The sequence below is a fragment of the Giraffa tippelskirchi genome, chromosome 5, assembly GCF_054371585.1.
Source record: "Giraffa tippelskirchi isolate mGirTip1 chromosome 5, T2T-mGirTip1v1.2.pri, whole genome shotgun sequence".
Taxonomy (NCBI): Eukaryota; Metazoa; Chordata; class Mammalia; order Artiodactyla; family Giraffidae; genus Giraffa; species Giraffa tippelskirchi.
The window spans coordinates 94,784,686-94,812,245 of record NC_137279.1 but is presented as its reverse complement, the minus strand read 5'-3'; the positions used below and the strand labels follow the sequence as shown (position 1 = coordinate 94,812,245).

General features: G+C 43.2%; 1 protein-coding gene and 1 long non-coding RNA gene across 3 annotated transcripts in view; one reads left to right on the top strand and one right to left on the bottom strand.

Moving 5' to 3' along the window:
- Positions 1 to 3,469: 3,469 nt before the first annotated feature.
- LOC145507640 (uncharacterized) lies at positions 3,470 to 27,327 on the bottom strand. 2 transcript variants are annotated; one of them, XR_014054983.1, is made up of 3 exons: positions 26,695 to 26,927; positions 20,496 to 20,568; positions 3,470 to 7,039 (listed from the first exon to the last, which is right to left on the bottom strand). It is a non-coding gene; the product is annotated as an uncharacterized LOC145507640 (long non-coding RNA). The 2 variants fall into 2 exon arrangements; XR_014054982.1 differs by lacking the exons at positions 3,470 to 7,039; positions 20,496 to 20,568 and adding an exon at positions 24,732 to 26,210 and having other exon boundaries at positions 26,695 to 27,327.
- The window catches only part of IL6R (interleukin 6 receptor), a 53,602-nt gene continuing 53,275 nt past the window's right edge, over positions 27,234 to 27,560 (top strand). The window contains exon 1 of the mRNA XM_081494670.1: positions 27,234 to 27,505. Within this exon, the coding sequence (XP_081350796.1) occupies positions 27,421 to 27,505 (85 nt within the window). The 5' untranslated portion in view covers positions 27,234 to 27,420. The remainder of the gene's footprint in view (positions 27,506 to 27,560) is intronic.

Here is a 27,560-nt window from a genome sequence, read left to right as displayed (position 1 = left end):
GGAGGGCAACAAAGGCTGGTGGGATGAGATGTGAGATGGAATGGCCACAATCATGAATGACTGGGATTTTCCCATTGATGGACCAGAGCAATGACTGAGGCTCTGCAGGGCCTCTGGATGCATTAAGGAGAATGCTAAAAAGAAGGTTCCTACAGCTGCAGCTTGGCCCCCGCCCACAGAGTCTGCATTGTCACCACCTAGGTCACCTAGGGAGAGGAACTGCTGCATGCATTGCAGAGTAAGAGATAAAAATAACTTCATCCTGGGCAGATCAAGATTCTTCATTGGTAGGCATGCCCACTGGGAAGAATAAGCGGATGGAGATGGGCTTGCAGATCCAAGGGCTATTTTCCTTTGGAACAAACAGCCACTCCTGCCTGGAGTTCTGGCACATGAACAGAGTATGTTTCTCAAATTAAAAGAAGCTTCTATGTTGACTACTGTATAGAAACTAGTAAGTATTGTACTTTTAGAAATCTAAAAGTGATGGCAAACCAGTGGTTAGTCCATCTGAACTTTGCTGCAGGGGCCCCAGTTCCATTTTTGGTCAGGGAACTAATCCCACAAGCCTAAGCCATGTGGTGCGACCAAAGCAAGCAAACAAAAATGCATAAAAATAATGGAGCTCAAGAATTCCTAGAGAAGGAATAAATTATGCTTTAAATGTGCTGTCCCTTTAAGAAAATTTGAGACATTTGCTGAAGGTAAAAACTGAAGGGGAAACTCCTCAGCTTTTAATTAAATAAATGGCTGGTTATTAGAATTATAAGGTAAAAAGTAGAGAATTCAAACTGACATCAGGTTAGCACATAAAAGAGAGAGAGAGAAAGGGCTGAAAGAGATAAAATTATAAGTGAAAGAAGAAGCATTACAACTGATACTGCAGAAATACAAAAGATCATAAGAGACTACTCTGAACAAATATATATCAGCAAATTGGACAACCTAGAGGCAATGGATAAATTCCTAGAAATACACAAACTATAAAAAATGAATCATAAAAAAATTGGAAGTTTGAACAGACTAATCACAAGTAAGGAGATTGACTCAGTAATGAAAAACCTCCCAACAATAAATGGTCAGATGGTTTCACTGGTGAATTCTATCAAACATTTGAAGAAATAAATGCCAGACCTTCTCAAACTTCAAAAAAATTGAAGATGAGGAAACACTTCCAAACTCATTAGTTGAGGCCAGCATTATTCTCATGCCAAAGCCAGATAAGGATATGACAAGAAAAGAAAACTATGGGCCAAAATTCCTGATGAATATAGATGCAAAAATTCACAACCAAATACTGGTAGACTGAATTTAATAGCACATTAAAAGTAGCATATATCATGAGGAATGCACAGTGCTATAAAAATTTGCATGATTAAAAGCCCGTTTAACATGCAAGAGGGGAGCTATCCTGGTGGCTCAGTCGTAAATAATCTGTCTGCTGGTGCAGGAGACATGGGTTCAATCCCTGGTCCAGGAAGATCCCACATGCCGCAGAGCAACTAAGCCCAAGAGCCACAACTATAGAAGCCTGTGCACCTAGAGCATGTGCTCTGCAACAAGAGAAGCCATGGCAATGGGAAACCCATGTACTACAACTAGAAAGTAGCCCCCCACTCACCACAACTAGAGAAAAAAGCCCACACAGCAATGAAGACCCAGCAGAGCCAAAAATAAATAAATAAATAAAAATTATTAAAAAAAAAAATAAAGTGCAGCGGGGACTTCCTGGTGGTCCAATGGTTAAGAATTCATGCTTCCACTGCAGGGGGCAAGGGTTCAATCCCTGGTTGGGGAACTAATATCCTGCATGCTGTGTGGGATGCAGCCAGAAAAAAAAAGTGCAAGATTAAACAAAATAATAATAAAATTTAAAAAAAAAGTGAACATCAAGCAAATTTTAAAAAGCTCATTTTGAAGTGCAAGATAGACCAATGTATTTTAATGTACAAAAAGAATATGAAAATTTTATTAATATGATTTCATATTGCACATTGCATCTAGCCTTTAAGAAGCTTTCATTTGTTGAATTTTATATAAAACAGAATATCCACAATTATCTGAAAAGGCTACGAAACAATCCTCCATTTTCAAATTGCATATTTGCAAATGCCAAACTTTCTTTTTCACAGGCATACTTTGTTTTATTATGCTTCACTTTATTTAATTCACAGATATTACACTTTTTTGTTAATTGAAGGTTTGTGGGAACTCTCAGCTATCAGATAGTGATTAACATGTTTTTATCAATAAAATATTTGTAGACTAAGACATGTACATTTTTTTAGACATCATGTTAACTTCACACTTAATAGACTACAGTATAATGTAAACACATAACTCTTTATGTGCTCTGGGAAACTGAAAAAATGTGTGTGACTGGCTTTACTGTGATGTTCACTGTATTGCCATCTGGAACTGAATCCACAATATCTCCGATCTCTTAAATCACAATGTCCCATTTCCCTCTGCTTCTGGCCCTTGGCAAACCACCATTCTACTTTCTGATTCTATGAATTCACTGCTTTAGATACCTCAGGTAAACAGAATTATACGATATTAATCTTTTTCACGACTGGACTTCACTTAGCATAACGTCCTCAAGGTTTATTCATGCTGTGGCTTGTGTCAGGATTTCCTTCTATTTAGAAGCCAAATAATATTCTATTGTATGTATATGACAGACTTGGTTTATCCGGTCATCCATCCATGAACATTTGGGTTGTTTCCACTTCTTGTCTATTATCAACAGTGCTACAATGAACATGGTGTGCAAATAGTTCTTCAATATCCTGCTTCCAGTTTTTTTGGGTATACACTTAGAGGCGGGATTGATGGATCATATGGTAGTTCTATTTTTAATTTTTCAGAGACATTTATACTGTTTCCCATTGTGGCTGCACCATTTTACATTCTTGCCCAGAGCACACAAGGGCTCCAATTCTCTATATTTGCAAGAAAATTTATTTTCTGAGGTTCTGTATTTTTTAGGAGGTGGGTAGCAGCCATCCAATGAGTGTGCAAACTTTTTTTTTTTTTTGGCACATCTCTCTGGCTTGCAGCATCTTACTTCCCCAGCAGAGACTGAAGCTAGGCCGTGGCAGTGAAAGGGTCCTGTCTTAACCACTGGACTGGCAGGGAATTTCCAAACAAGGCCACTTATATTTCTGTTTTTTTTTTTTGAACAAACATAACCCCCAAATAAAATATATCATTTGGAGTGATCTAATTTATTATTACTTTAGAATGAATTCAAGTATGTACCATGCTGAGTTGCTTCAGTCATGTCTGACTCTGCAACACTATGGACTGTAGTTTGCCAGGCTCCTCTGTCCATGGGATTCTCCTGGCAAGAATACTGGAGTGGGTTGCCATGCCCTCCTTCAGGGGATCTTCTTGACCCAGGGATCGAACCTGCATCTCTTAAGTCTTCTGCATTGACATGTGGGTTCTTAGTTTTAAATTCTGATTTTCTTTTTTTAATTTCTTTTTAATGATTTCCTTTTTTTTAACTAAAAAATATTTATTTATTTTTGTTCCCTTGGGTCTTTGTTGCTGCGTGGGCTTTCTCTAGATGCAGTGCATGGGCTTCTCACTGTGGTGGCTTCTCTTGTTTCGGAGCATGGGCTGTAGAGTACATGGGCTTCAGTAGTTGCAGCTCACGGGCTCAGTAGCCCTTTGGCATGTGGAATATTTCCTGACCAGGAATCGAACCTTTCTCCTCCTCCACTGGCAGGCAGATTCTTAACCACTGGACCACTAGAGAAGTCCTTATTTATTTTCTAAAAAGATAAATATTGTTAGCTATAATCCGCATAAAGAAAAACTTTTATGATGTCCTCAGTAACTTTTAAAATTATGGTAAAATAGATTAATATAAAACTGATAATTGTAGCCACTTAAAAATGTACAATTTAAATTAAGAAGCAAAAAAAAATTCAAATTAAGAACAATTCAGTGGTGTTAAAGATTAATTAAAAATGAATCGTCAGTTCAGTCACTCAGTTGTGTCCAGCTCTTTGCGACCCCATGGACTACAGCACCCCAGGCTTCCCTGTATTCCCTGTATTCCCTGTCCATCGCCAACTCCCAGAGTTTACTCAAACTCATGTCCATTGATTCGGTGATGCCATCCAGCCATCTCATCTTCTGTCATCCCCTTCTCCTGCCTTCAATCTTTCCCAGCATTAGGGTCTTCTCAAATGAGTCAGTTCTTTGCATCAGGCAGCCAAAGTATTGAAGTTTCAGCTTCAGCATCAGTCCTTCCAATGAATATTCAGGACTGATATCCTTTAGGATGGACTGGTTGGATCTCCTTGCAGTCCAAGGGACTCTCAAGAGTCTTCTCCAACACCACAGTTCAAAAGCATTAATTCTTCGGTGCTCAGCTTTCTTTATAGTCCAACTCTCACATCCATACATGACTACTGGAAAAACCATAGCTTTGACTAGATGGACCTTTACTGGCAAAGTAATGTCTCTGCTTTTAAATAAGCTGTCTAGGTTGGTCATAACTTTTCTTCCAAGGAGCAAGTGTCTTTTAATTTCATGGCTGCAGTCATCATCTGCAGTGATTTTGGAGCCCCCCAAAATAAAGTCTCTCACTGTTTCCATTGTTTCCCCACCTATTTGCCATGAAGTGATGGGACCAGATACCATGATCTTAGTTTTCTGAATGTTGAATTTTAAGCCAACTTTTTCACTCTCCTCTTTCACTTTCATCAAGAGGCTCTTTAGTTCTTCTTCGATTTCTGCCATGAGAATGGTGTCATCTGCATATCTGAGGTTATTGATATTTCTCCCGGCAATCTTGATGCCAGCTTGTGCTTCTTCCAGCCCAGCGTTTCTCATGATGGACTCTGCATATAAGTTAAATAAGCACGGTGACAATATACAGCCTTGACGTACTCCATTCCCAGGTTGGGACCAGTCTGTTGTTCCATGTCCAGTTCTAACTGCTGCTTCCTGACCTGCATACAGATTTCTCAAGAGGCAGGTCAGGTGGTCTGGTATTCCCATCTCTTTAAGAATTTTCCACAGTTTGTTGTGATCCACACAGTCAAAGGCTTTGGCATAGTCAATAAAGCAGAAGTAGATGTTTTCCTGGAACTTTCTTGATTTTTTGATGATCCAATGGATGTTGGCAATTTGATCTCTGGTTCCCCTGCCTTTTCTAAATCCAGTTTGAACATCTTGAAGTTTATGGTTCATGTACTGTTGAAGCCTGGCTTGGAGAATTTTGAGCATTACTTTACTAGCATGTGAGATGAGTGCAATTGTGTGGTAGTTTGAGCATTCTTTGGCATTGCCTTTCTTTGGGATTGGAATGAAAACTGACCTTTTCAGTCCCATGGCCACTGCTGAATTTTCCAAATTTGCTGGCATATTGAATGCAGCGCTTTCACAACATCATCTTTTAGGTTTTGAAATAGCTCAACTGGAATTCCATCACCTCCACTAGCTTTGTTCATAGTGTTGCTTCCTAAGGCCCACTTACCTTCGCATTCCAGGATGTCTTGCCAAAATGAATCATAGGCCAAAGTATAAAAGGTAAGGCAATAAAGCATCTAGAAGTGAACAAAGTGGCTATTTTTATGACTTTGAAGTAGAGAGAGATTTAGTACATAAAACTTACTATCTTAATACTTAATTGCTTAAGTATTTGTTGTTGTTTAGTCGCTAAGTTGTGTCTGACACTTTGCAATCCCATGGACTGTATGTAGCCCGCCAGTCTCATCTGTCCATGGGAATTCCCAAGTAAGAATACTGGAGTGGGTTGCCATTTATTTCTCTGGAGGATCTTTCCCACCCAGGGAATCCGAGGCTTCTGCATTGCAGGTGGAATCTTTTCTGCTGAGCCAGCAGGGAAGCCCCACTAAAGTATGCCTACTCTGTGACTAGAAAATTCACTTCTAGGAGAGAGGAAAATGTGCATACATTTTTCAAAAGACATGTACAAGAATGTCCAAAGCAACTGTATTCACAGTAGCTGAAAAGTCAAAACAGTCTAAGTGTCTATTAACAGAACGGGTAAACAAATTGCACATCCACACAATGAGATAACTCATGCAACAGAAAGAATGAACTATTGAGTGCATACAACAACATGAATTAATCTCAGAGACATTTTGTTGAATAAACTAAGCCAGACACAAAGGATAACAATATGTATGACTTCATTTATGCCCAAATCAAGAAGAAGCAGAACTGGGACTTCCCTAGTCGTCCAGTGGTTAAGAATCCATACTTCCACTGCAGGGGAAAAAAAAGAAACAGAACCAAAAATAGTAATTCTCGCACTGGTGGTTACTTTGTGGTCCTGGGGATGGAGAAAACCATTCTGGGATGCTAGGAGTATTCTATAGCTATTACGAATATATGGAAGAAAGGGAGGGTGTTAGTTGCTCAGTCAGACTCTTTGCAACCCCATGGACTGTAGCCCGCCAGGCTTCTCTGTCCATTGGATTTCCCAGGCAAGAATACTGGGGTGAGTTGTCATTTTCTTCTCCAGGGGATCTTCCTGACCCAGGGATGGAACCCGCATCTCTTAAGTCTTCTGCATTGGCAGCTGGGTTCTTTACCACTAGTGTGACCTGGGAAGCCGCCATGAATGTATACATATGCAAAAATTCATTGAACTATACACTTAAGGTATACGCTTAGTGTACCTCATGGCCATGTATAATATGTTTCAATTTTGAAAGTATCTTTTTTTTGTTTTTTATACTTACAGTATTGATTTTATTTATTATTTTTGGTTGCACTGGGTCTTTGTTGCTGTGCATGGGCTTTCTCTAGTGGCAGTGAGCAGGAGCTACTCTTCATTGCAGTCTTCTCTTGTTGCAGAGCACAGGCTCTAGGCGCATGGGGTTTAATAGTTGTGGCACACAGGCTCAGTAGCTGTGGCACACAGGCTCAGTAGCTGCGGCACACAGGTTTAGTTGCTCCATTGCACGTGGAATCTTCTCAGACCAGGGGTTGAACCTATGTTCTTTGCATTGGCAAATGTATTCTTATCCATTGTGCCACCAGGGAAGTCCTAAAAAGTATTTTAAAAAAGAAAAATACTATTTATAATAAGCTTCTGAAACAAATATCTAGAAACAACTGTAATGAGTGAGCTATCCATGTAATCACATCTGAAACCTCCTTTGTGCCCTGCTCCAGACGCTTGCCCCCACTTCCCCAAAGGTAACCTCTATCCTGACCTCCAACACCATCGATCAGTTTTGTCAGTTTTTACATGTTATATAAATTGAGTCAGGTGGTCTATGACGTTTTGTATCTGGCCCTTTTATATTCATGAGATTCATCTATCACATGCTGTATAAAAATAGGTCAGGGGCCTGATGTGGCAAAGGCTAGGGTTTGCTGACCCTGAGTTGGAGTATCAGAAAAGTCCAAGTGGTGGTGAATGGACTTCAGCTCCTCTGTCCTCCTGTTCTCTGGGTGATGGTGGTGCCAGGGGGCAATGCTCCAAGAATGGCTCTGGCTTTTCCTAGGCCTCACATCTCTCTCAGCACCATCCAGAGCAAGAGGGAGGAGATGTCTTCTGTGCCATCCCTCATGTCTATCCTCGCGCTGAACCAGGGAATTGCTGTGCCCTGAGAGTGTGTGTGTGTGTAAGGTGGGGTGTTCTATGTGTGGGGCCCAGGGCAGGAGCCTCACTTACCGATGCCAAACCAATGTTCTTGAACTCAACAACACTGTTTATTGTGGCTGTAGCCCAGACTGCAAGGAGAAAGTAGCCAGAGATGTGGAAAGAGATAAAAGCAGGGGTGGTTTCTGGAGCACCCTTTCCTTTGCCAAGGCATTTCAGCCTGCTCCTGGGAATAAGCCAGAGCCTCCGAGGGGCGTAAAGTGGAGGAGAGCCTGCCACACCCCATCTCAGTTGCTTTTGGGTCCTTCTTCTCACCCTGCCCTTTCCTATGGTTCAAGGACAGCAATAGGACTAACTTCCACTGTATTCATTTCTTGTGTTCTTCCTCTCTAATCCCCTCCTCTCTATCATCTTGGGCAGGGTGGAGCTCCAGGAAAGGGATGGGGTGTGGTGCCTGGAGGCAAAAGTGTGCATCTTGATTGTTTAACTTGGGGACCCTGAGGGCAGAGGGCTGGAGGGTGGGGAGAGGGAAGGAAGACATTGGAAAGTCCCCTGAGCCTGGCAGGTCACAAACCACAGCTGAGCCCATCTAGAGGTGACAGCCTGATTCTGAAAGCAAGGAGGAAACAACTGCCAGTTCCTTACCGGGTTGTCTGTAGCAGCAGAACTGCAGGCCTTTCTGTACAGGGATAGGTGTTGACCTGTGCTTCCTGACGGAGCTGTCATCAGCTGAGCCATGCTCAGGTGGCCTCAGAGTCTCTGCTGCTGCTGTCTTCCTCCTACAAATTCCACAGGCCTGTTCTGTTTTTGGCCACATTTCTGTGAGGCACTCCAAATGCTCATAAGTTTATTTTTATATATGTATTTATTTTTAATATATTTGTTTGGCTGTGCTGGGCAGGCAGAAAGCAACCCTTCAGGAGACAGGTGAGCCACAGCTGGTAGCATGACACGCAAAGAGGGTGGGGTGCAGAGCCCAAGTGTGAAGGCTTGTAGCATGGCTGGGGCAGAGCACCTCAGGATGTCCTTCCCCCTACCTCTGAACAATGGTGCAGCTGCTGAAACCAACAAGAAAAGTCCTTTCCTCTTGCAATGTCCCTCCAACATGCTTGCTGTCAAGAAGAGATGCTTAAAGGAATCCCAGCCATCATTACTGAGTAGGTCTTAAAAAGTGGACTTGGAGCCAAGAAACAATACCTTGGTAACTGGCACAGGGGTTCTTTGTGGTGATTATTTTTTTCTCTCTTGCTGAAAGTCTGTAAGTCTTTCTTTGTCTTCAGTGCTTCCTCTGTGTGGGTCTAGTTTCATTCCTTGTTTTAGGCACTCACCTGGCTCTTTCAGTCCAGAAACTCATGTCTTTTAGTTCTGAGAAATCTTGAATTATTTAAACTATTTTTTCTTCTCTATTTTCTCTTTTTCTCTCTTACTATTCAAATAGTAAACTTCTTGGACGGTTTCATTTTATCTTGTCCTTTTATACTCTGTTCCTTTGGGGTTTGTTGGTTCTAATTTCTGAAACATCTCTTTGTCTTTCAACTATTCTACTGAGTTTTTAATTTCTTCTGTCATGTTTTTAATTTTCAAAGACCTCTTTTTTCATCCTTGAATGTCCCTCCTCTTTTTAAATAATATTTCATTTTTGTTTCATGAACACAATATCTTTAGTGTCTCTCTGAGAATATTACTGAAACTTTTCTTTTTAAAAGTCTCTTTCCTGTACAGACTGTTTCTACACTTGCTTTTCTTTTTGTTTTTTCCTCTTCTGTTGTTTGCTTGTATCTTGTGTGTTGAAGGCTTTTTACTCAGCTGTCTGGTAATCCTTGACTGGTCAGATCCCAACAGTAAACACAGGTACACACAAATTAGGATAATTTCAGGAGGATTTATTTCCAAAATGACTGTTTACAAAGGCAGAATGGAGTAGCTGGGTCTGGTGGAGAGACACAGGGAGCCTGAGGCGACCTCACCCCTCTCCGCCCCTCCTGTTTTCTTCCTGGCTTCCACATTGACCCAGCCAACCAGAAGCTGGAGGGTATGGGAGGCTGCTCCTCATCCATACCTGGGAGCTTCCCCAAGCAGAGGGCAGGGCAGAGGAGGGGTGTGGAGGAACTGATGGGAAATATTTGACACAGGAACCAAAATGCTGACTGGAAGGAAGCTCTGTGTGGCGGGTAGCTGAGTGGGCTGTTTACTGGGAAAATTCCCAAATATTTGAATCTCTGGCTTTTCTTCTCAGGCTCATCCGATTTCCCGGAGAAGTCTAGCAGTCCCCTTTCAGGGGGAGCACTGATCTGGCCCTTAGTGATCTGGTTGGTGAAAAGAGCAGAGAGCAGCAGACCTCAGTGTGTAGCATTCAGCGTACACACAGTCAGTTCTAGAAACCACGCCTGTCCTCTCAAACGTGCCTGGTGTCCTCGAGTTCAGAGGCCCTGCTTTAACTTATTTAGAGAATAAACCTGCAGATTTTTGTGGAGTGAAAGGAAAGCAGTTACCCCATAATAGAAGGTAGAAGGGGGAGATTGAGAGAGCTGCCTCTTGAACAGCTTTCAACCAACCCCGCCTTTGGTCTTCCCAGGTGGCTCAGTGGTAAAGAATCTGCCTTCCAATGCAGGAGATGTTAGAGATGTGGGTTCCATCCCTGAGCTGGGAAGATCCCCTGGAGGAGGAAAAGGCAACCCACCGCAGTATTCTTGCTGGGAAAATCCCATGGGCAGAAGAGTTTGGCAGCCTATAGTCTATGGGGTCTCAAAGAGTTGGACATGACTGAGCACACACCCCTTCCCTATTTTCTCTCTCTCACACACACACAGACACATACACACTTGTTTCAGAGGTCTTTGGAACTGACAACTGATGAGCTTTTTGAGGATTTTGTGGGATAAATTGGCTTTCCCTGCTGGCAGTTCAGGATCTGGCATTCTCAAGTTGGCCAAGTCATCTACACACAGGTGACTTTCCGGTTCATGGTTCCTCAAGCCTTCTTTGGCTGAAACACAGTATATCCAGAGAGAGCTTATGGGAAAGAGGGAGAAAAGGCATCCTGTGCCAGAAGGTTCTGAGGAGATTGTATTTTGCTCCAGAGGCTGTGAGTTTGGGGATGGGAGCTAACAACTTGGGTCTAGCTTTGTGGGCCCTTTGGCAAGTTTATTGGGGCCCTGATTTTGAATTGGCTCCTGTGCGGTGACTCAGTAGGGTGTGTGGCAGCAAGCAATGAACTATAAAGTGCTATGTTGTATGTATTATTAAGCCAGAATTTTCCTGTCTTTATGTCTTTGTTTGTACTGTTGCTTCTGCTTGAAATATTCTCTATCTTCTCCCTCACTTCTCCATTTCTCATCTCTATCTTTAAGGTCCATCTCAATGTCAACTCCACTATGAAACTGACGCCCTCATACTGAATAGGAACTCCCAAACCCTTAATGATGTTCACTTTTTTCTCAACTCCATTTCTGCCTGTATTAGCCAGAGAAATGGAGCCATTAGGGTCTATGACTTATACTGGTATCTACATATGGATAGATGCATATATCTGGTGTGTGTGTATTATCTCTCTTTATATCCCATAAGAATCTCTTTTAATAAAGTGATTTATTATATGCAGTTGGCTCATGTGATTTGCCCATGGACGGAGGAGCCTGGTGGGCTACAGTCCATGGGGTCGCAAAGAGTCGGACACGACTGAGCGACTTCACTTTCACTTTTTACTTTCATGCACTGAGAAGGAAATGGCAACCCACTCCAGTATTCTTGCCTGGAGAATCCCAGGGACAGAGGAGCCTGGTGGGCTGCCGTCTATGGGGTCACACAGAGTCAGACACGACCGACACGACTTAGCAGCAGCAGCATGTGATTTGAAGGCTGACAAGTCCTAAGATCGGCACAGTGAAACAAGCTGGAGCTCCAAGAGAGCTGATGTGTGTGTGTGTGTGTGTGTGTGTGTGTGACTCAGTTGTGTCTGACTCTTTGCAACCCCATGGACTACAGCCCACCAAGCTTCTCTGTCCATGATATTCTCCAAGCAAGAATACTGGAGTGGGTTGCCATTCCCTTCTCCAGGGGATCTTCCTGACCCAGGGATCAAATCTGGGTTTCCTGCACTGCAGGTAGATTCTTTACCATCTGAGCCACCAGGGAAGACCAATGGTGTGGTAGTTTTGTCCAAGTCTCACTTCCCCCTTTGCTCTTCGAGCACTTGCAACACCTTTGTAAGTAATTCCTTATATTTCATTCCCTCAGTTTAAAAACATGTGGAGTGGATTTTGCTTTGTTGACCATACTTTGACTTATGAGAAGTAGACATCTGTTTTATGGGTAGTATGATATTCCTCCTGGAAGTGTAGTCATTTTATATTGGTCTTTTTCCCTTCCACATATTTTATTGTTGTGGTACAATATACATAACATCAATTCAGTTCAGTCGCTCAGTAGTGTCTGACTCTTTGCAATCCCATGGACTGCAGCACGCCAGGCTTCCCTGTCCGTCACCAACTCCCGGAGCTTGCTCAAACTCATGTCCATCGAGTTGGTGATGCCAACCAATCATCTGATCCTCTGTCATCCCCTTCTCCTCCTGCCTTCAATCTTTCCCAGCATCAGGGTCTTTTCCTTGGAGTGAGTTCTTTACATCAGGTGGCTGAAGCATTGGAGCTTCAGCATCAGTCCTTCCAATGAATATTCAGGACTGATTTCCTTTAGGATTGACTGGTTTGATCTCCTTGCCACCCAAGGGACTCTCAAGAGTCTTCTCCAACACCATGGTTCAAAAGCATCAATTCTTTGGGAGGGAGGGAACACAGCCCCGCCCATCAACAGAAAATTGGATTAAAGGTTTACTGAGCATGGCCCCACCTATCAGCACAAGACCCAGTTTCCCCCACAGTCAGTCTCTCCCAACAGGAAGCTTCCATAAGCCTCTTATCTTATCCATCAGAGAGCAGATAGAATGAAAACTACAATCACAGAAAACTAATCAAACGGATCACATGGATCATAGCCTTGTCTAACTCATGCCGTGTAGGGCCACCCAACACAGAAGGGTCATGGTGGAGAGAGAGTTCAGATAAAACGTGCTCTACCTGGAGAAGTGAAAGTGAAAGTGAAAGTGAAAGTGAAGTCGCTCAGTCGTGTCGGACTCTTTGCTACCCCATGGACTGTAGCCTATCAGGTTCCTCCATCCATGGGATTTTCCAGGCAAGAATACTGGAGTGGGTTGCCATTTCCTTCTCCACCAGGAGAAGGGAATGGCAAACCACTTCAATATCCCTGCCTTGAGAACCCCATTAACAGCAGGGAAAGGCAAAAAGATACAAAACATAAAATTTACCATTTTAACTATCTTTTAAGTTCACAATTCAGTGGCATTAAGTATATTGACAGTATTGTATAAACGTTACCACTATCTATTTCTAGAACTTTTTCATCCTCCCAAACGGAAACTCTTCATCCATTAAACAGTAACTCTCCACCCCTCCCTTCCCCTAGACCCTGGTAACCTCTATTCTATTTTCTGTCTCTATGAATTTGCCTATTTTAGGTACTTCATGTAAGTGGAATTGTAATGTTTATCCTTTTGTGTCTGACTGTTTTCACTTAGCATAATGTGGTCCAGTTCATCTATGTTGTAACATTTTGTTTATCCATTTATCAATTATGAACTTTTGGGTTGTTTCCACCTTTTGACTATTGTAAAACACTCATATATGAACATGAGTATATATATATCTATTCTAGCTCCTGATTTCCATTCTTCTTGATATATAATAAGAGTGAAATTGCTAGATCATATGGTAATTCTTTGTTTAGCTTTTGAGGACCTGTCAAACTTTTCCACAAAGGCTGCATCATTTTCAGTTTCCGCTAGTAATGCTCAACATTAGTTTCTCCACATCCTCACCAGTACTTGTTATTTTCTATTTTTTGATAGTAGCCGTTTTAATGGGTGTGAGGTTGTATCTCACTGTGCTTTTTATTTCCATTTCCCTTATGATCAATGGTGTTGAATATCTTTCCTTGTGCTTGTTGGAGAAATGTATATATAAGCCCTTCACCCATTTTTGAATTGGATTTTTTATTTTTGTGGTTGAGTTGTAAGAGTTTCTTTATCTAATCTGAATATCAATCCCTTATAAAATATATGATATGCAAATATTTTCTCCCATTCTGTGGGCTCTTTTCATTCTTTTGATAGTGCCCTTTGATACACAAAGGTTTTTAATTTTGATGAAGTCCAATTTACCTATTTTTTCCTTTTGTTTGCTTGTTTTTTTAATGTCATATCCAAAACCAATATCATGAAGATTTTTCTGTATTTTTTTTGGCCACACTGTGAGGTATGTGGGGTCTTAGTACTCTGACCAGGGATTGAACCTATGATTCTGCACTGAGAGTTCAGACTCTTAACCACTGGACCTCCAGGGAAGTCCTTCCTGTATGTTTTCTTAATTTTGAGTTAACTTTTTGTATATAGTGTTAGGTAAGAGTCCTTACTTCTTCTTTTCTTTTTGTCGAGGCTGCACCAGGGACTGAACCCAGGCCATGGCAGTGAAAGTGCCGAGTCCTAGCCACTGGACCACCAGGGAACTCCTCCTGACTTCTTCTTATTTGTTTATTTTTGGCTGCCTTGGGTCTTCATTGCTTTCTCTAGTTGTGGTGCTTGGGTTCTTCTGTTTCAGAGCATGGGCTCTAGGGTGCATGGGCTTCGGTAGTTGCAGCACGTGGGCTCAGTGGTTGTGGCACATGGGCTTAGTTTCCCCACAGCATGTGGAATCTTCCCTGACTAGGGATTGAATCTGTGATCCCTGCCCTGGGAGTGTGGAGTCTTAACTATTGAACCACCAGAGAAGTCCTTTTTGTACATTTTCTTCATTTTGAATTAATTTTGTATATAGTGTTAGGTAAGAGCCTTTTTTTTTTTTTTTTTTCTCACTGTGAGGCTTGAGGGATCTTCCCCACTAGGGATTGAATCTGGGCCATGGCAGTGAATGTGCTGAGTCCTAACCACTGGACCACTGTGACTTCTTTCTTTTACATGTGGATATCCAGTATTCCCAGCACCATGTGTTGAAAAGACAGTCCTTTCCCTGTTGAATGGTCTTGGCACCCTTGTCAGAAAATCAGTTGGCCATATCAATTATATATTCTTCAATAACACTGAAGAAAATAAGTTGACCATGGATATAAAGATTTATTTGGGGGCTCTCTAGTCTATCTCATTGATCTGTATGTCTGACCTTCTGCCAGTACCACACTGTTTTGATTGCTGTAGCTTTGTAGTAAGTTTTGAAATAAAAAAGTGTAAGTTTTTCAATGTTATTTTATTTTTTTCAAGACTGTTTTGAGTATTCAGATCATTTGAGATTTCATATATATTTTAGGGTGGCTTTTTCTATCGCTTCAAAAAGTGACATTGGAATTTTGATAAGAATTGCATCAAAACTGTAGATCACTTTGGGTAGTATTGTCATCTTAACAGTATTAAATCTTCAAATCCATGAACACAGGCTGTGCTTCCATTTATTTAGGTCTCAATTTCTTTCAGCAATGCTTTGTAGTTTTCAGCATACAAGCCTTTTGCCTTGTCAGTAAAATATTTTACTTTTGTTCTTGCTATTGTAAATAAACTTATTTTTCTAAAAATTTCCTTTTCTAATTGTTCATTGCTATAGAAATGCAACTGATTTGTGTGTGTAAAGTTTGAATCTTGCAACTTTGCTGAATGTATTTATTAGCTCTAATAAGTGTGTGTGTGTGACAGAGAGAAATCTTTAGAATTCTCTTAACAAATAAGAACATATCGTCTGTGAGCACAGGTGAGCAGAGGTAAGTTTACTTACTCTTTTCCAATTTGGATGTCTTTAATTTTGTTTCCTTGCCTAATTGCTCTGACTAGCACTTACAGTACTAAGCTGAATAGAAGTGGCAAAAGCGAGCACCCTCATTTTGTTCTTGATTTTAGGGAAAACCTTTCATTCTTTCAACAGTGAATATGATATTAGCTGTGGGTTCTTCATATATGGCCTTCATTCCCTCTTCCACTTTGATTAAAATAAAGACTCCTCGAATAAGGTCATAAACATTCATTTGTTTATTCATGTAATAAATATTTATTGAGTGTCTACTCTGTACCAGGAACTTGTTTTATGCACTGAGGATACAGTGGTGTCTATTTAGTTGGTGACTAAATAGACACGGTGCCTATGAGAAGGCAATAAGTGTTCCAAGCGAAAAGGAGAGATATGATAGACGTGGACTAGTGTGATGAATATAGAGAGAGGCAGATGGATTTGAGATCTGGACTGCAGTGATGTAACAAACTAGATGACAGAGAAGAGAAGGAAGAGTTAAGATGACTACTAGGTTTCCGACATGGGCAGAGGGTGGGGAAAGTCCCTGAGGTAGAGAACATAGGAGGGAGATGAAGAGGTGAGAGGAAGAGGATGGTTCAGCTTTGAACACGTTGAATTTGAGTTGCACATGAGACTTCAAAGTTGAGATGTCAGGTAAGCAGTTGTATGTGCTGATCACAAGTGAGAACAAAATATTTGGGTGGATGATAAACATTTGAGTCGGTGGAAGTGGATGAAATAGACTAGGGAGAGAATGTTTGGGAGAAAAATGTGGCCTAGGGAGCAATTCATATTGAGGAGGAAGAACTTGCAAAAGAGACTGAGAAGGAGTGGCCAGGAAGGTGGGAGGAAAATGTGACAGCGTGGAAGCCAAAAAGAGTGAATTAAGAAGGAAGGGATGGTAAGGTTGTCCAAGGCAACTCAAAGGTTGAACATAGTAATCCTACAATATGGTTTTACATTTCTTAATCTGGATGGCAGTACACGGATGTCAATTGTATGATTATTTTCAGCTTTATATGTAATCAATATGTGTGTGCTCAGTCACATTCGACTCTGCAACCCCATGAACTGTAGCCCGCCAGACTCCTCTGTCTATGGAATTTTCCAGGCAAGAATACTGGAGTGGGTTGCCATTTCCTCCTCCAGGGGATCTTCCCAACCCAGGGATCAAATCCAATTCTCTTGCATCTCCTGCATTGGCAGGCAGATTCTTTACCACTGTGCCACCTAAGAGAGTGGCTATGTTGCTTGAAATTTAATAAAATTATATTCAGTATGATTCAGAAAAGTGTATAATTTATATAGCAAAGAGACTCATGAAAATGGCCAGTATAAATAATGTTTTTTTCCTTGGAGGAAAGTTTCAGTTAGTAAAAAAAAATGATATGACATCCTTCTTTCCTAAGTGACACTCATCTCCATGGGATGGGCAAGGTATCACACATGCTGCTTGTTATCATTATCAGACTAACAGCTCCTGAGCACTTACTGGGTATCAGGACTGAGATAAGTAACCTCAGAAAGTTTTCTCAGTTAATCCTCACAATAACCGTGTGCAGTAGAAAGTCTTCCTATTCCCATTTTACAGATAAGGAAAAATGAGGTTGGAGAAATGGGGTTTAGAAATTTTTCAAGGTCCTCAGCTAGTCCGTGGCAGAACTGGAGTTGAATTCGGGCAATTTGGCTCAAGAATCTGCTTACACATGTATGTCTGCACATATGTGTACAGCTACGCATAGAGGAATGATTGCTAAAGAGCTAGCTAATGGACACAAATGGAGAAAACAATCAGCGATGTGAAGGGTAATTATTACTCAACTCTTATTCTGTGAAAATCCAGAGTGTAACACAGCCTCTGCTGGGAAGTACAAGAACAAACAGCTCACATGTACCTGTGAAATCCAAGTTTAACTATCTTCCAGGAACGGTGAACCGGCAAACAGAGGCCCCAGGCCTGAGAGACTCCTGCTGATGGCAGAAGCAAACCATGCTGGAACTGTGAAGTCTGCTGGTTAACTGTTCTCTAATCCAGAACACTGTTTAACCCATGAAGCTAGAAGGGGCCTCGGAGAATGTCTAATAACCAAATTCTATTGCAACCTGTTCATTTTATGGGTCATGTAATGAGATATAATTTTAAAAAACACATTCAGATGGACTCTTTGGTCTAGAAAAAAATGTGGGGAAAATTTACTTTTTGTCTAGAAAAAAATGTGTTTGAAGAAAATTTACATTTTTTAAACAAACACTCATATAGGACCTACCATGTGTGGGGCATTGTTATAAACATTTTACATGTGTTACTAACAAGTCTCATAAAAATCCTATGAGGGTGGACTTCCCTGGTGGTCCAGTGGTCAAGAATCTGCCTGCCAATGCAGGGCACGTGTGTTCAATCCCAGGTAGGGGAAGATCCCATATGCCACGGAGCAACTAAGCCCATGGCCGCAACTACTGAAGCCAGAGCACCTTAGAGCCTGTGCTCCACAAGAGAAACCATCACAATGAGAAGCCCATGCATTGAAAGCAAGAGTAGCCTCTACTCTCCGCAAACCAGAGACAGCCCACATGTAGCAACGAAGGCCCCACGCAGTCAAAAATAAAAAAAAATAATAATAAAAAACATAAAGAAAAAGTCCTATGAGGGTTTTTATTTCTATTTTACAGATGGAGACATTGAAACACAATGATGTTAAGTAATATATCTAAGGACTCATAGCTAATAAGTGACAGAACTGGAGTTGAACCCAGGCAGTCTGTTCCAAAGTCTATGTACACAGAATTATACTGTATATTGCATTTTTTCTTTACCAGAGAATTTGTTCTTAATTTGTTTATCTTTAGTTGAAGGACAGTTACAATATTGTGTTGGTTTCTGCCGTACAGCAACATGGATCAGTCATAGGTATACATACACCTGTCTCCTCTCTCCTGAGCCTCTCTTCCACCCTGTCCTACCCCTCTGGGTTGTCACAGAGCCTCATTTTGAGTTTCCTGAGTGTTGTATTGCATTTAAAAAAATCCACACTCTAAAAGAGTTTCAAGCTAAGTCCTTTAATAACATGGGTCATCTCCCTTTCTCATGTACTCAATAATGCATCTATTTAATATATCTGAATTTTCAAGCCCCTAGTTTATTTAATTTTATCATTGTGATGCTTTCTAAAAAATATAGTAAAGTTTATATGATAAAAAATTTACCATTTTAACCATAATTAAGTCTGCAGTTCAGTGGCATTAAGTACATTCACATTATATGAAACCATCACTACCATCCCTCTCCACAGCTCTTCATCTTGAAAAACTGAAACTCCATACATATTAAACAATTTCAGTTTCTCTTAAGCCCCTCGCAACTGCCATTCTACTTTCTGTCTCTATGAGTTTGAGTACTCTGGGTTCTTCATGTAAGTGGAATCATACAGTTTTTGTCCTTTTGTGTCTGGTTTATTTTACTTAACATAATGTCTTCAAGGTTCGTTCACATAGCAGCATGTGTCAGAATCACTCTTAAGAATGAATATTTCATTTATAGAGATACCACATTTTGCTTATCCATCCACATATAGATGGATACTTGAGTTGTTTCCACCTTTTGGCAATTATGAATAACGCTGCCGTGAACATGGGTATATAAATATCCGAGTCCTTGCTTTCAATTCTTTTGTATATATGCCCAGAAATGGCATTGCTAGATCATATTTAATTTTAATTGTGCTGCTTTTTAATGGCTTCCCCGGTGGCTCAGTGGTAAAGAATCTGCCTGCCAATGCAGGAGATGTGGGTTTGATCCCTGGATTGGAAAGATCCCCTGGAGAAGGAGATGGCAACCCACATCAGTGCTCTTGTCTGGGAAATTCCATGAACAGAAGAGCCTGGCAGGCTACAGTCCATGGGGTCGCAAAGAATCAGATACAATGAGCACATGCTTTTTAGTAGTAACAAAATTATAACATTCCATAAACATTACAAAAAAAGGGAGATTTTATAAACCCTTTCTGAGAACGAGGCTAAAAGAATCCCTTCTCAAAGATGTGAGATATACACACACATAGACACACACAAAATGGATACAATAGAATATACTCAGTCATAAAAATGAATGAAATTTTGCCATTTGCAACAACATGGATGGACCTAGAGGGTATTATGCTAAGTGAAATAAGTCAGACAAAGACAGATACTGTATATTATCACTTATGGTGGAATCTAGAAGATAAACAAATGAATGTAATAAAGCAGAAACAGACTGACACATATAGAGAACAAACTAGTGGTTACCCATGGACAGAGGGGTGGGGGAAGGGGAAAGACAGAGGTAGAGGGCAAAGAGGTACAAACTACTATGTATAAAATAAATAAGCTACAAGGATATATTGCACAACACAAGGAATATAGCCAATATTTTATAATAACTTTAAATGGAGTATAATATATAAAAATACTGAATCACTGTGCTGTACATCTGAAACTATAGTAAATCTCCTACATACTAATGAATTCTGTTCTGAGGGCACTTTCATAGGTCCAAGAAAGTTAGCCTAGGTCCCCAACTAACACAATTAACATTACAGTACATACTGTAATAGATTTCTAATACTTTTCACACACATGTGTTTTAGTCACTCAGTTGTGTCCATCTCTTTGCAACTTATGAACTATAGCCCACCAGGCTCCTCTGACCATGGGATTCTCCGGGTAAGAATACTAGAGTGGGTTGCCATTCCCTTCTCCAAGGGATCTTCCAACCCAGGGATCGAACTCGGGTCCCCTGCATTGTAGCAGATTCTTTACCATCTGAGCCACCAGGGAAGCCTTTCACACAAGTAATAATTAAAAAACAAACAGGAAAAATGAAATATTTTTAATCCTACAGTATAGTACCTTAAAAAGTACAGTAGTACATACAGTAAAACAGCTAGCATACAGTGGGTGGCATCGAGTGAACAGGCAAGAAGAGTTACTGACTGGAGGAGAGAGAGGAGGTGGGAGATGGTAGAGCTGAAGGGTCACCAATAGGAGACAGGGCAAGCTGCAATTTCACTCACATGTGATGGTGATGGCACAGGTTCTGGTTCCTCGATGGATTCATTTCTGTCTACCTTTTTACTTCTGGAGTCCCTGGGCTTGAAATAAAAATACTGTAGTACTCTATACAGTACTGCACAGTAAAGTACACAAAAGCACAACCACTTGTAGAGGATACACTTTCATGATAACGTACGCAAGACACGAGAACTAACTTACGTGACTGGACATGGGAACACACGTTCGAATCTTTGAACGTTCAAAACTTGAAGCTTCGTATATACTTACTGTAATATAATACTATAAATCTACTATACTTTAATTTAAAACAATCCCTGGGGGCTTCCCTGGTGGCTCAGTAATAAAGAATCCATCTGCCAATGCAGGAGACATGGGTTTGTCCCCGATCTGGCAAGATCCCACATGCTGACCACAGCTATCGAGCCTGTGTTCTGGGGCCTGGGAGCCACAACTACTGAGGCCCACGTGCCCTAGAGCCTGTGTTCTGCAACCGGAGAGGCCACTACAGTGAGAAGCCTGCACACTGTAATTGGAGAATAGTCCCAGCTCACTGCCACTAGAGAAAAGCCCTGGCAGCAATGAAGACCCAGTACTGTCTAAAAAAAAAAATTTCCTGGGAATTCCCGGAGGTCCAATGGTTAGGACTCTGCGCATTCACTGCTGAGGGCCTGGGTTCAATCCTTTGCCGGAGAACTAAGACCCCACAAGTTGCGTGGCATGGCCATAAGTAATAAACAAAATTCCTTTTCTAAAGATAAACCCAGCTGGTGATGTGATGAAAAATGGTGGTGGTGACTAGAGAGAGCTGGACTGTTTTGTCGGAGCTGGAGATTTGCATTCCTCAGCTCTGAAAGTAGAGAAGACTACCCAGGCAGGAAGAGGGTGCTGGCTGGGGCTTGATCCTGGAGTGGGGGTTGCTGCTGGTCTAAGACACTGAGTTCTGCTGATTGGAGAGGTCCCCATGTTAAACCTCAGCTCGCCACTTGCTGTCAACCTCCCAGGTGAGAAGAAAGGGAGTGGAAAGTTTCAGGGAATAATGAGCACTTTCTGGTAATTATTGGTTAAATCAGGGCCAGAGGCCAGGGGAGGGGTCTGCAGGTCAGCCCAACCCCACTCTCCACCCTTGCACTTCTTAGGATCATTATTGCTCCTAAAGGTGAGTAGAGTACAGAGGATATTGTTTTTAACTCTCTGGGCTGAGAATACCCTAACACATCAGCCCAAGCGTGATGGGATGGGGGCAGGGCAAGAATTTTTAAAAAGACAAAAAAAAAAGAAAAAACACTTCTTGATATATGTATACCTATGGCTGATTCATGTTGAGGTTTGACAGAAAAAAACAAAATTCTGTAAAGCAATTATCCTTCAAAAAAAAATAAATTAATTAAAAGAAAAGAGTGTTTCAAGACTTGAGATATCTGGGGTCCTGACCAGGGATCATTGCATGTGTCACCTTTGGCAAACTATTTTACCTCAGGACACTTGAGGGAGGAGGAACAGATGATGAATAAGTACCTTTTGGATTCAAAACAATCTGTGTATTTATCCTATGGGGCCTCCAACAGACCTCTGCCTGTGGCAAAGTATAAGAGGCTTAATCTCTTTGGTCAAAGGTGAGAGAGGACTTGCTTCTTGAGAAACAGTCTGATAAAATCCACAAGGACTTACTATATAGCACAAGGAACTATACTCAATATTTTGTATAAGGAGATAGAATCTGAAAAAAAAAATGTGTGTAACTGAATCACTTTGCTGTACACCTGAAACTAACACAACATTGTAAATCAACTGTGGAATCCTAGTGTTAGTCACTCAGTTGTGTCCAACTCTTTGCAACTCCATGGACTGTAGCCCGCCAGGCTCCTCTGTCTATGGAGTTCTCCAGGCAAGAATACTAGAGTGGGTTGCCATTTCCTCCTCCAGGGGATCTTCCCAACCCAGGGATGGAAACTGGGTCTCCTGTCCTGGAGGCAGATTCTACCTTCTGAGCCACCAGGGTATACAAAAAATGATGCCAGTCCAGAGCTTCCCTCTCTAGGGGAACCAGGGTAACTGCAGGGACTCACACTGGGTAGGGGGAGAGGGCCTGGGAGGCCCAACGAAGGGGGCGTACCAAATGCCAGGGACCCTCTGCCTACTCTTCCCTCCTAATCTACCTACCATCGAGTGCCTACTGTGATGGGGTCCTTGGATGTCCTGTAGCGCCCTTGGTCCTGTGCCCACTGCGCCCTCCCTTCAGGGAGAGTTCTGGGTCAAGAGCCAGGCTTTAGAGCTGCCTGGTACCAGCCGTGCAGTCCTGAACAAGTCACCTCACTTCCTTGAGCCTCAGGGTACTCTTCTGAATTTGGGGGACAATGTGTATCACCTAGTTCTCAGGGTTAAGAAATTCAAAAGAGATTAAGTTGTGAAAGAACTTTGTAAGCAGCAAGGTTCCCCAACAGAGGAGCCCTGCTTAGAGTCCTCGCTGTGCTTCTACTGCATGATGCCCGCAGTGTGTCTAACAACCCCAGGCCCCGGGGGCCTTCAGCCCTGTCTGGTCCTCACTTCTGATTTCCAATGACTTGCTATCCCCGTCCCCACTCTGCAAATCACCCTGGAGCTCTTGCCAAGTCTGTGTCCCTTGTAGGCCTGAGTCTTTGCCTTTTCCTGGGGGCAGGAAGCTGAGCCTGAGGCCAGGTGACCCCCATGGGTGCTGGTTATCAGGAATCAGGCCTGGGAGAAGGCAAGTCAGGCTGAACCAAGCAAGTATGTTCCCTTCTCTTTCTTATCAGTATTTTTCATCATAAAGCCTGGAATGTTGGCCCATGATTTTTGAACCTCTACTTGCAGAGTTCAGGTGGGGCTTGACGGAGGTTAGAGAGCTTGCTCAGCTGTGTTTCAAGGGAGGCCATAGCTCCCCAACAAAGGGCCACCATATGCTATGCCCTGCTCAGCAGTGTGGACAGAGATGAGTTTTATGGTGTGGCAGGAAAGATGGGGTGGTGGACAAAGTCAGCATAGAGTTATTTTGTGGTGGTTGTCGTTTTTTTAATTATTCATTTATTTATGGCTGTGCTGGGTCTTCATTGCTGCGTAAGCTTTTCTCTAGTTTTAGTGTGTGGGCTTCTCATTGGGGTGGCTTCTCTTGAGGAGCATGGGCTCTAGGGCACACGGGCTTCAGCAGTTGTGGCACAGGGGCTCAGTAGTTGCAGTTCTCAGGCTCCAGAACACAGGCTCAATTGTTATGGCGCATCGGCTTTGTTGCTCCGCAGCATGTGGAATCTTCCTGGATCAGGGACAGTCTCCTGCATTGGCAGGTGGATTCTTTACCACTGAGCCACCAGGGGAGCCCAGCAGGGAGTTCTGAGACAGCACAGGGACAAACCACCTAATCCAACCTCGTGAATGATAGGATTCCAGGGAAGAAGTCACCTTCCTGGAGAAGACATCCCAGCTAAGTCTTTTTATTTTTATTTATTTATTTATTTTGTCCGGGGGCAGGGGCTAAAGTGGCCTTTCCGAAGGGCCTCTTTGCTTCCCAAACCAGTTCTCAGGGGCGGCCAGGCTGCTGGGCCCCAGGGCACAGAGGATGTTGCAAAAACCCTGTGATGCTGTGGGACAATCAGAAACTCAGCCACCTCCTCTACCTGAGGGGGTGAGGGGTGACAGTGAGAATCAAGTTCATTGATGTACGATTTGCATACCATAAAATCACCCTTTTTTAAGTGAATAGCTTGATAAGTTTTATAAACAGACATGTAACCAATTGTACAAATTATGGAACATTTCCGTCCCCCTAAAACTTTCCCTCCCACCTCTATGAAGTATCCCCACTCCATCCTCCCCTGCCCCACTTAGGTTTGGATTTAATTTTATCTTTTGTTTCCTAGTTAAGTAAGTAAGTGTTAGTTGCTCAGTTGTGCCTGACTCTTTGCGACCCCATAGACTGCAGCCCACCAGTCTCCTTTGTCCATGAGATATTCCAGGCAAGGATACTGGAGTGGGTTGCCATTTCCTTCTCCAGTCTTTTTATTTTTTAAATTTAATTTTTTGGGGGGCTGTGCTGGGTCTTCGTTGTTGTACTTGGGGCCAGTGGGGGCTACACTTCACTGCCATGTGGTGGCTTCTCTTGTTGGGGAACAAAGACTCTAGGCACGCAGGTTGCAGTAGTTGAAGGAGGGCTCAGGAGTTACATCTGAAGAGTGAGTAGGGTGTAGGACAAAGGAGGGTGTTGACCGAAAAAAAAGCACAACCTAAAAGTTGAGAGTTGTATTTTATTCGGTGGACATTCTTAGGACTTCAAGACAGCATCTCATAAATCTGAGAGACTGCTCCAAAGAAGCAAGAGGGAAACCAGGATATATAGGCGTTTTTGCAACAAAAGACTGGGTAGTCAGAACATCAAAAGATTACTGTTAATAAAAGAAAACCAGACATCTCAAGTTAAGGGAAGATGTAAGAGTCTGGTCTCACTGCAATCATTCCTTTGCTATACTCCTCAACTACCCAGGGCCAGTATCCTGTGCTTTCTCATCCTGAGTTTCCTCAGCGGGTACCAGTTGGGGGGTGGCTGCATCTAGCTGACTGTTGCATGGACTTGGCAGTGGGCAACCCATTTGTCTCCATCCTGAGTTCCCTCAGGGTTCATCATCCGGTTGGCAGGGTGATTCTTGATGGCTGTAATATCCTTTGTTTACTGATATGGCAGGCGATAGTTTAGTTCTCCAGGGGAATTTCTGGCAGAAAGAATAGCTTGAACAAAGGTGTGGAGGTGAGAAGGCATATATAAACACTGCAGAAACAGAATTATATTCAAGCTTGGAGATGCAGAAAATGAGACTGAGAAGATAAAGATAGGCCCGATCTTTTAATATGAACCACAATAACAATATTTCGCATATTGTTGCTCTCATCGTACAAATCAGGAAATGGAGGCTCTGAGAGGTTAAATAGCTTGCCCTTAGTCACAGTCAGCAAATGGCAGAACTGAGATGGGAACTTGATCTGACTCCAGAACACAGGCTCCAGCTGGTGAATTAGACAGGGCGGCCCACTTTGACACAGAATCCAGGTGGGGTCTGACATACCTGTTCCTGGGCTTTAACATCCCTCTTTCAAATTCTCCTTTTGCAGAGGGCTTTCTGAAGCCTTCTGGTTTCAGTACCCTTTGATTATTTTTCAGGTCTGCCACAAAGAAGGGGGAAGGGGGCAGCCATAGTAGGAACTGCTTCCTGCAACCTTATTTTAAATATCAGGAGAGGGACTTCCCCGGTGGTCCAGTGGTTAAGACTCTGCATTCTCAATGCAGGGGGCCTGGGTTCATCCCTGGTCAGGGAACTGGATCCCCATGCTGCAACTAAGACCTAACACAATCAAGTAAATTTAAAAAGAGAAGTACTTTTTTTTTTTTTTTTAATAAGTAAATATCAGGAGAGAGAGCTTGCGGTAAAAAAAAATTTAGCTTCCAACATGCCTTTTCCCCCTCTGTCTGTGGGTGTGGCCAAAGCAAGCCCTCCCAACTAGCCTCCATCAGGTCAGGGGGTGGGTCAGGGCATGTGTCTGGTCCTTCCAGGCACTGCTGATGGGCGGTTCCCAAAGAGAAACAGTGGCCCCTGGGTCTGAGGCCTGCATTTCAGAAGCTGTGTCTCTTCAGTCCAGGTCCCATTCCCCAGGGGCTTCCATCAGGCCACACCCGTTATGTTATCCCAGGAACCTGGATCCGGCTTAGGATCTGCCTAAAGCCCAAATGGAAAAGCACATTCTAATTAGCAGCTGCCAGGCCAGAAACTCCTCAGCCTAGACCTTATTTCAGCACTTTTCCTTCCCTCCAAACTCAGCTGTGAGGCCACCCTGCTAGCTTCAGGCTCCTTGGGGAAACTTGGTGGGCTCTTTCAAGAGGTGTTTGTGATTGCTTCTGAAAAGCGGAGTACCAGTTTCTGTCTGTCAAATCGGGAGGGCCGACACGCATGTTTTGACACCTTCGGCCTGGACCCTGTGTCAGGTGTATAAATCTTCACAACCACAGTGTCTTCATAACCATCCTGACAATACAACTTTCTTATATCTGACAGATGAAGAAACAGAAACTCGAGGGAACTGTAGTCACAGACACAGAGGTGGAGGTCTGGATGAGAATCCAGGTCTCAATCCCCTTCCAAAGCCCAAACCTTTTCCTTGTCGGTACTGCGGGGGACAGACAGGCACAGGGAAAGAACGTACCTTTACCGTAGTGAGTCTCCCGATGCCTCAGCCCAGATCCATCAAATCAGAATCTCTGGGGGTGGGAACCAGACATTGATGGTTTTAAGGGCTCCCAGGTGGTTCAGAGGGGCGGAAAGGGCTGCCAAGCACTGCTTTAGTGTAAGAGGCACATCGCCTCCTCCAGTGCTCTCCAGGTGCTCCTTTCACAGAGTAATCCTGGTCACGAAACCAAAAATCAAAACCGAGCCAGTGGTGTCTAATTCCCCTGCTCTGATCAACAGAAGTAGGGGGAGGGTCCTCGGCCGAGCTCGCCCCCGCGGGGTTCGGAGCTCTTGCCCTGGAGGCTCAGGTGCGGCGCTGGGGCAGGAAGCCACCCCCTCCGCTCGGCCGGTGCGCGGGGCTGTTGCGCCATCCTCCTCGACTTTCGTAACAGCACCCTGGGACAGCCTAGAGACAGCTCCAGGGCGAGTTCCTCAAATGTTTTCCTGCGTTGCCGGGACCGTCCGCGGTTCTGAGTCATGTGCAAGTGGGAAGTCGCACTGACACGGAGCTCGGCCAGAGGGAGCCGAGCCGAGAGCGGCGCAGGGCTCGGGGACTCGCCGTGCGTGCGGAGCGCGGGCCCCCCGGGGATGAGGGCTGCCCTCCGGGCTTGAGCCCGCCCGCCGCCCCGCCCCAGCCGTCGGCTCCCGGCCCGCCCGCCAGCCTGCCTCTCTGGGAACATGGGGCATTAGCCGAGGAGGAAGCATGCTGGCCGTCCGCTGCGCGCTGCTGACCGCCCTACTCGCCGCGTCCGGGACGGCGCTGGCCTCGGAGGGCTGCGCCGCGCTGGGTAAGGGCTTCGGGCGCTTCCGGAGGGCTGGGGCAGCTGGCGGGTGAGAGACCCG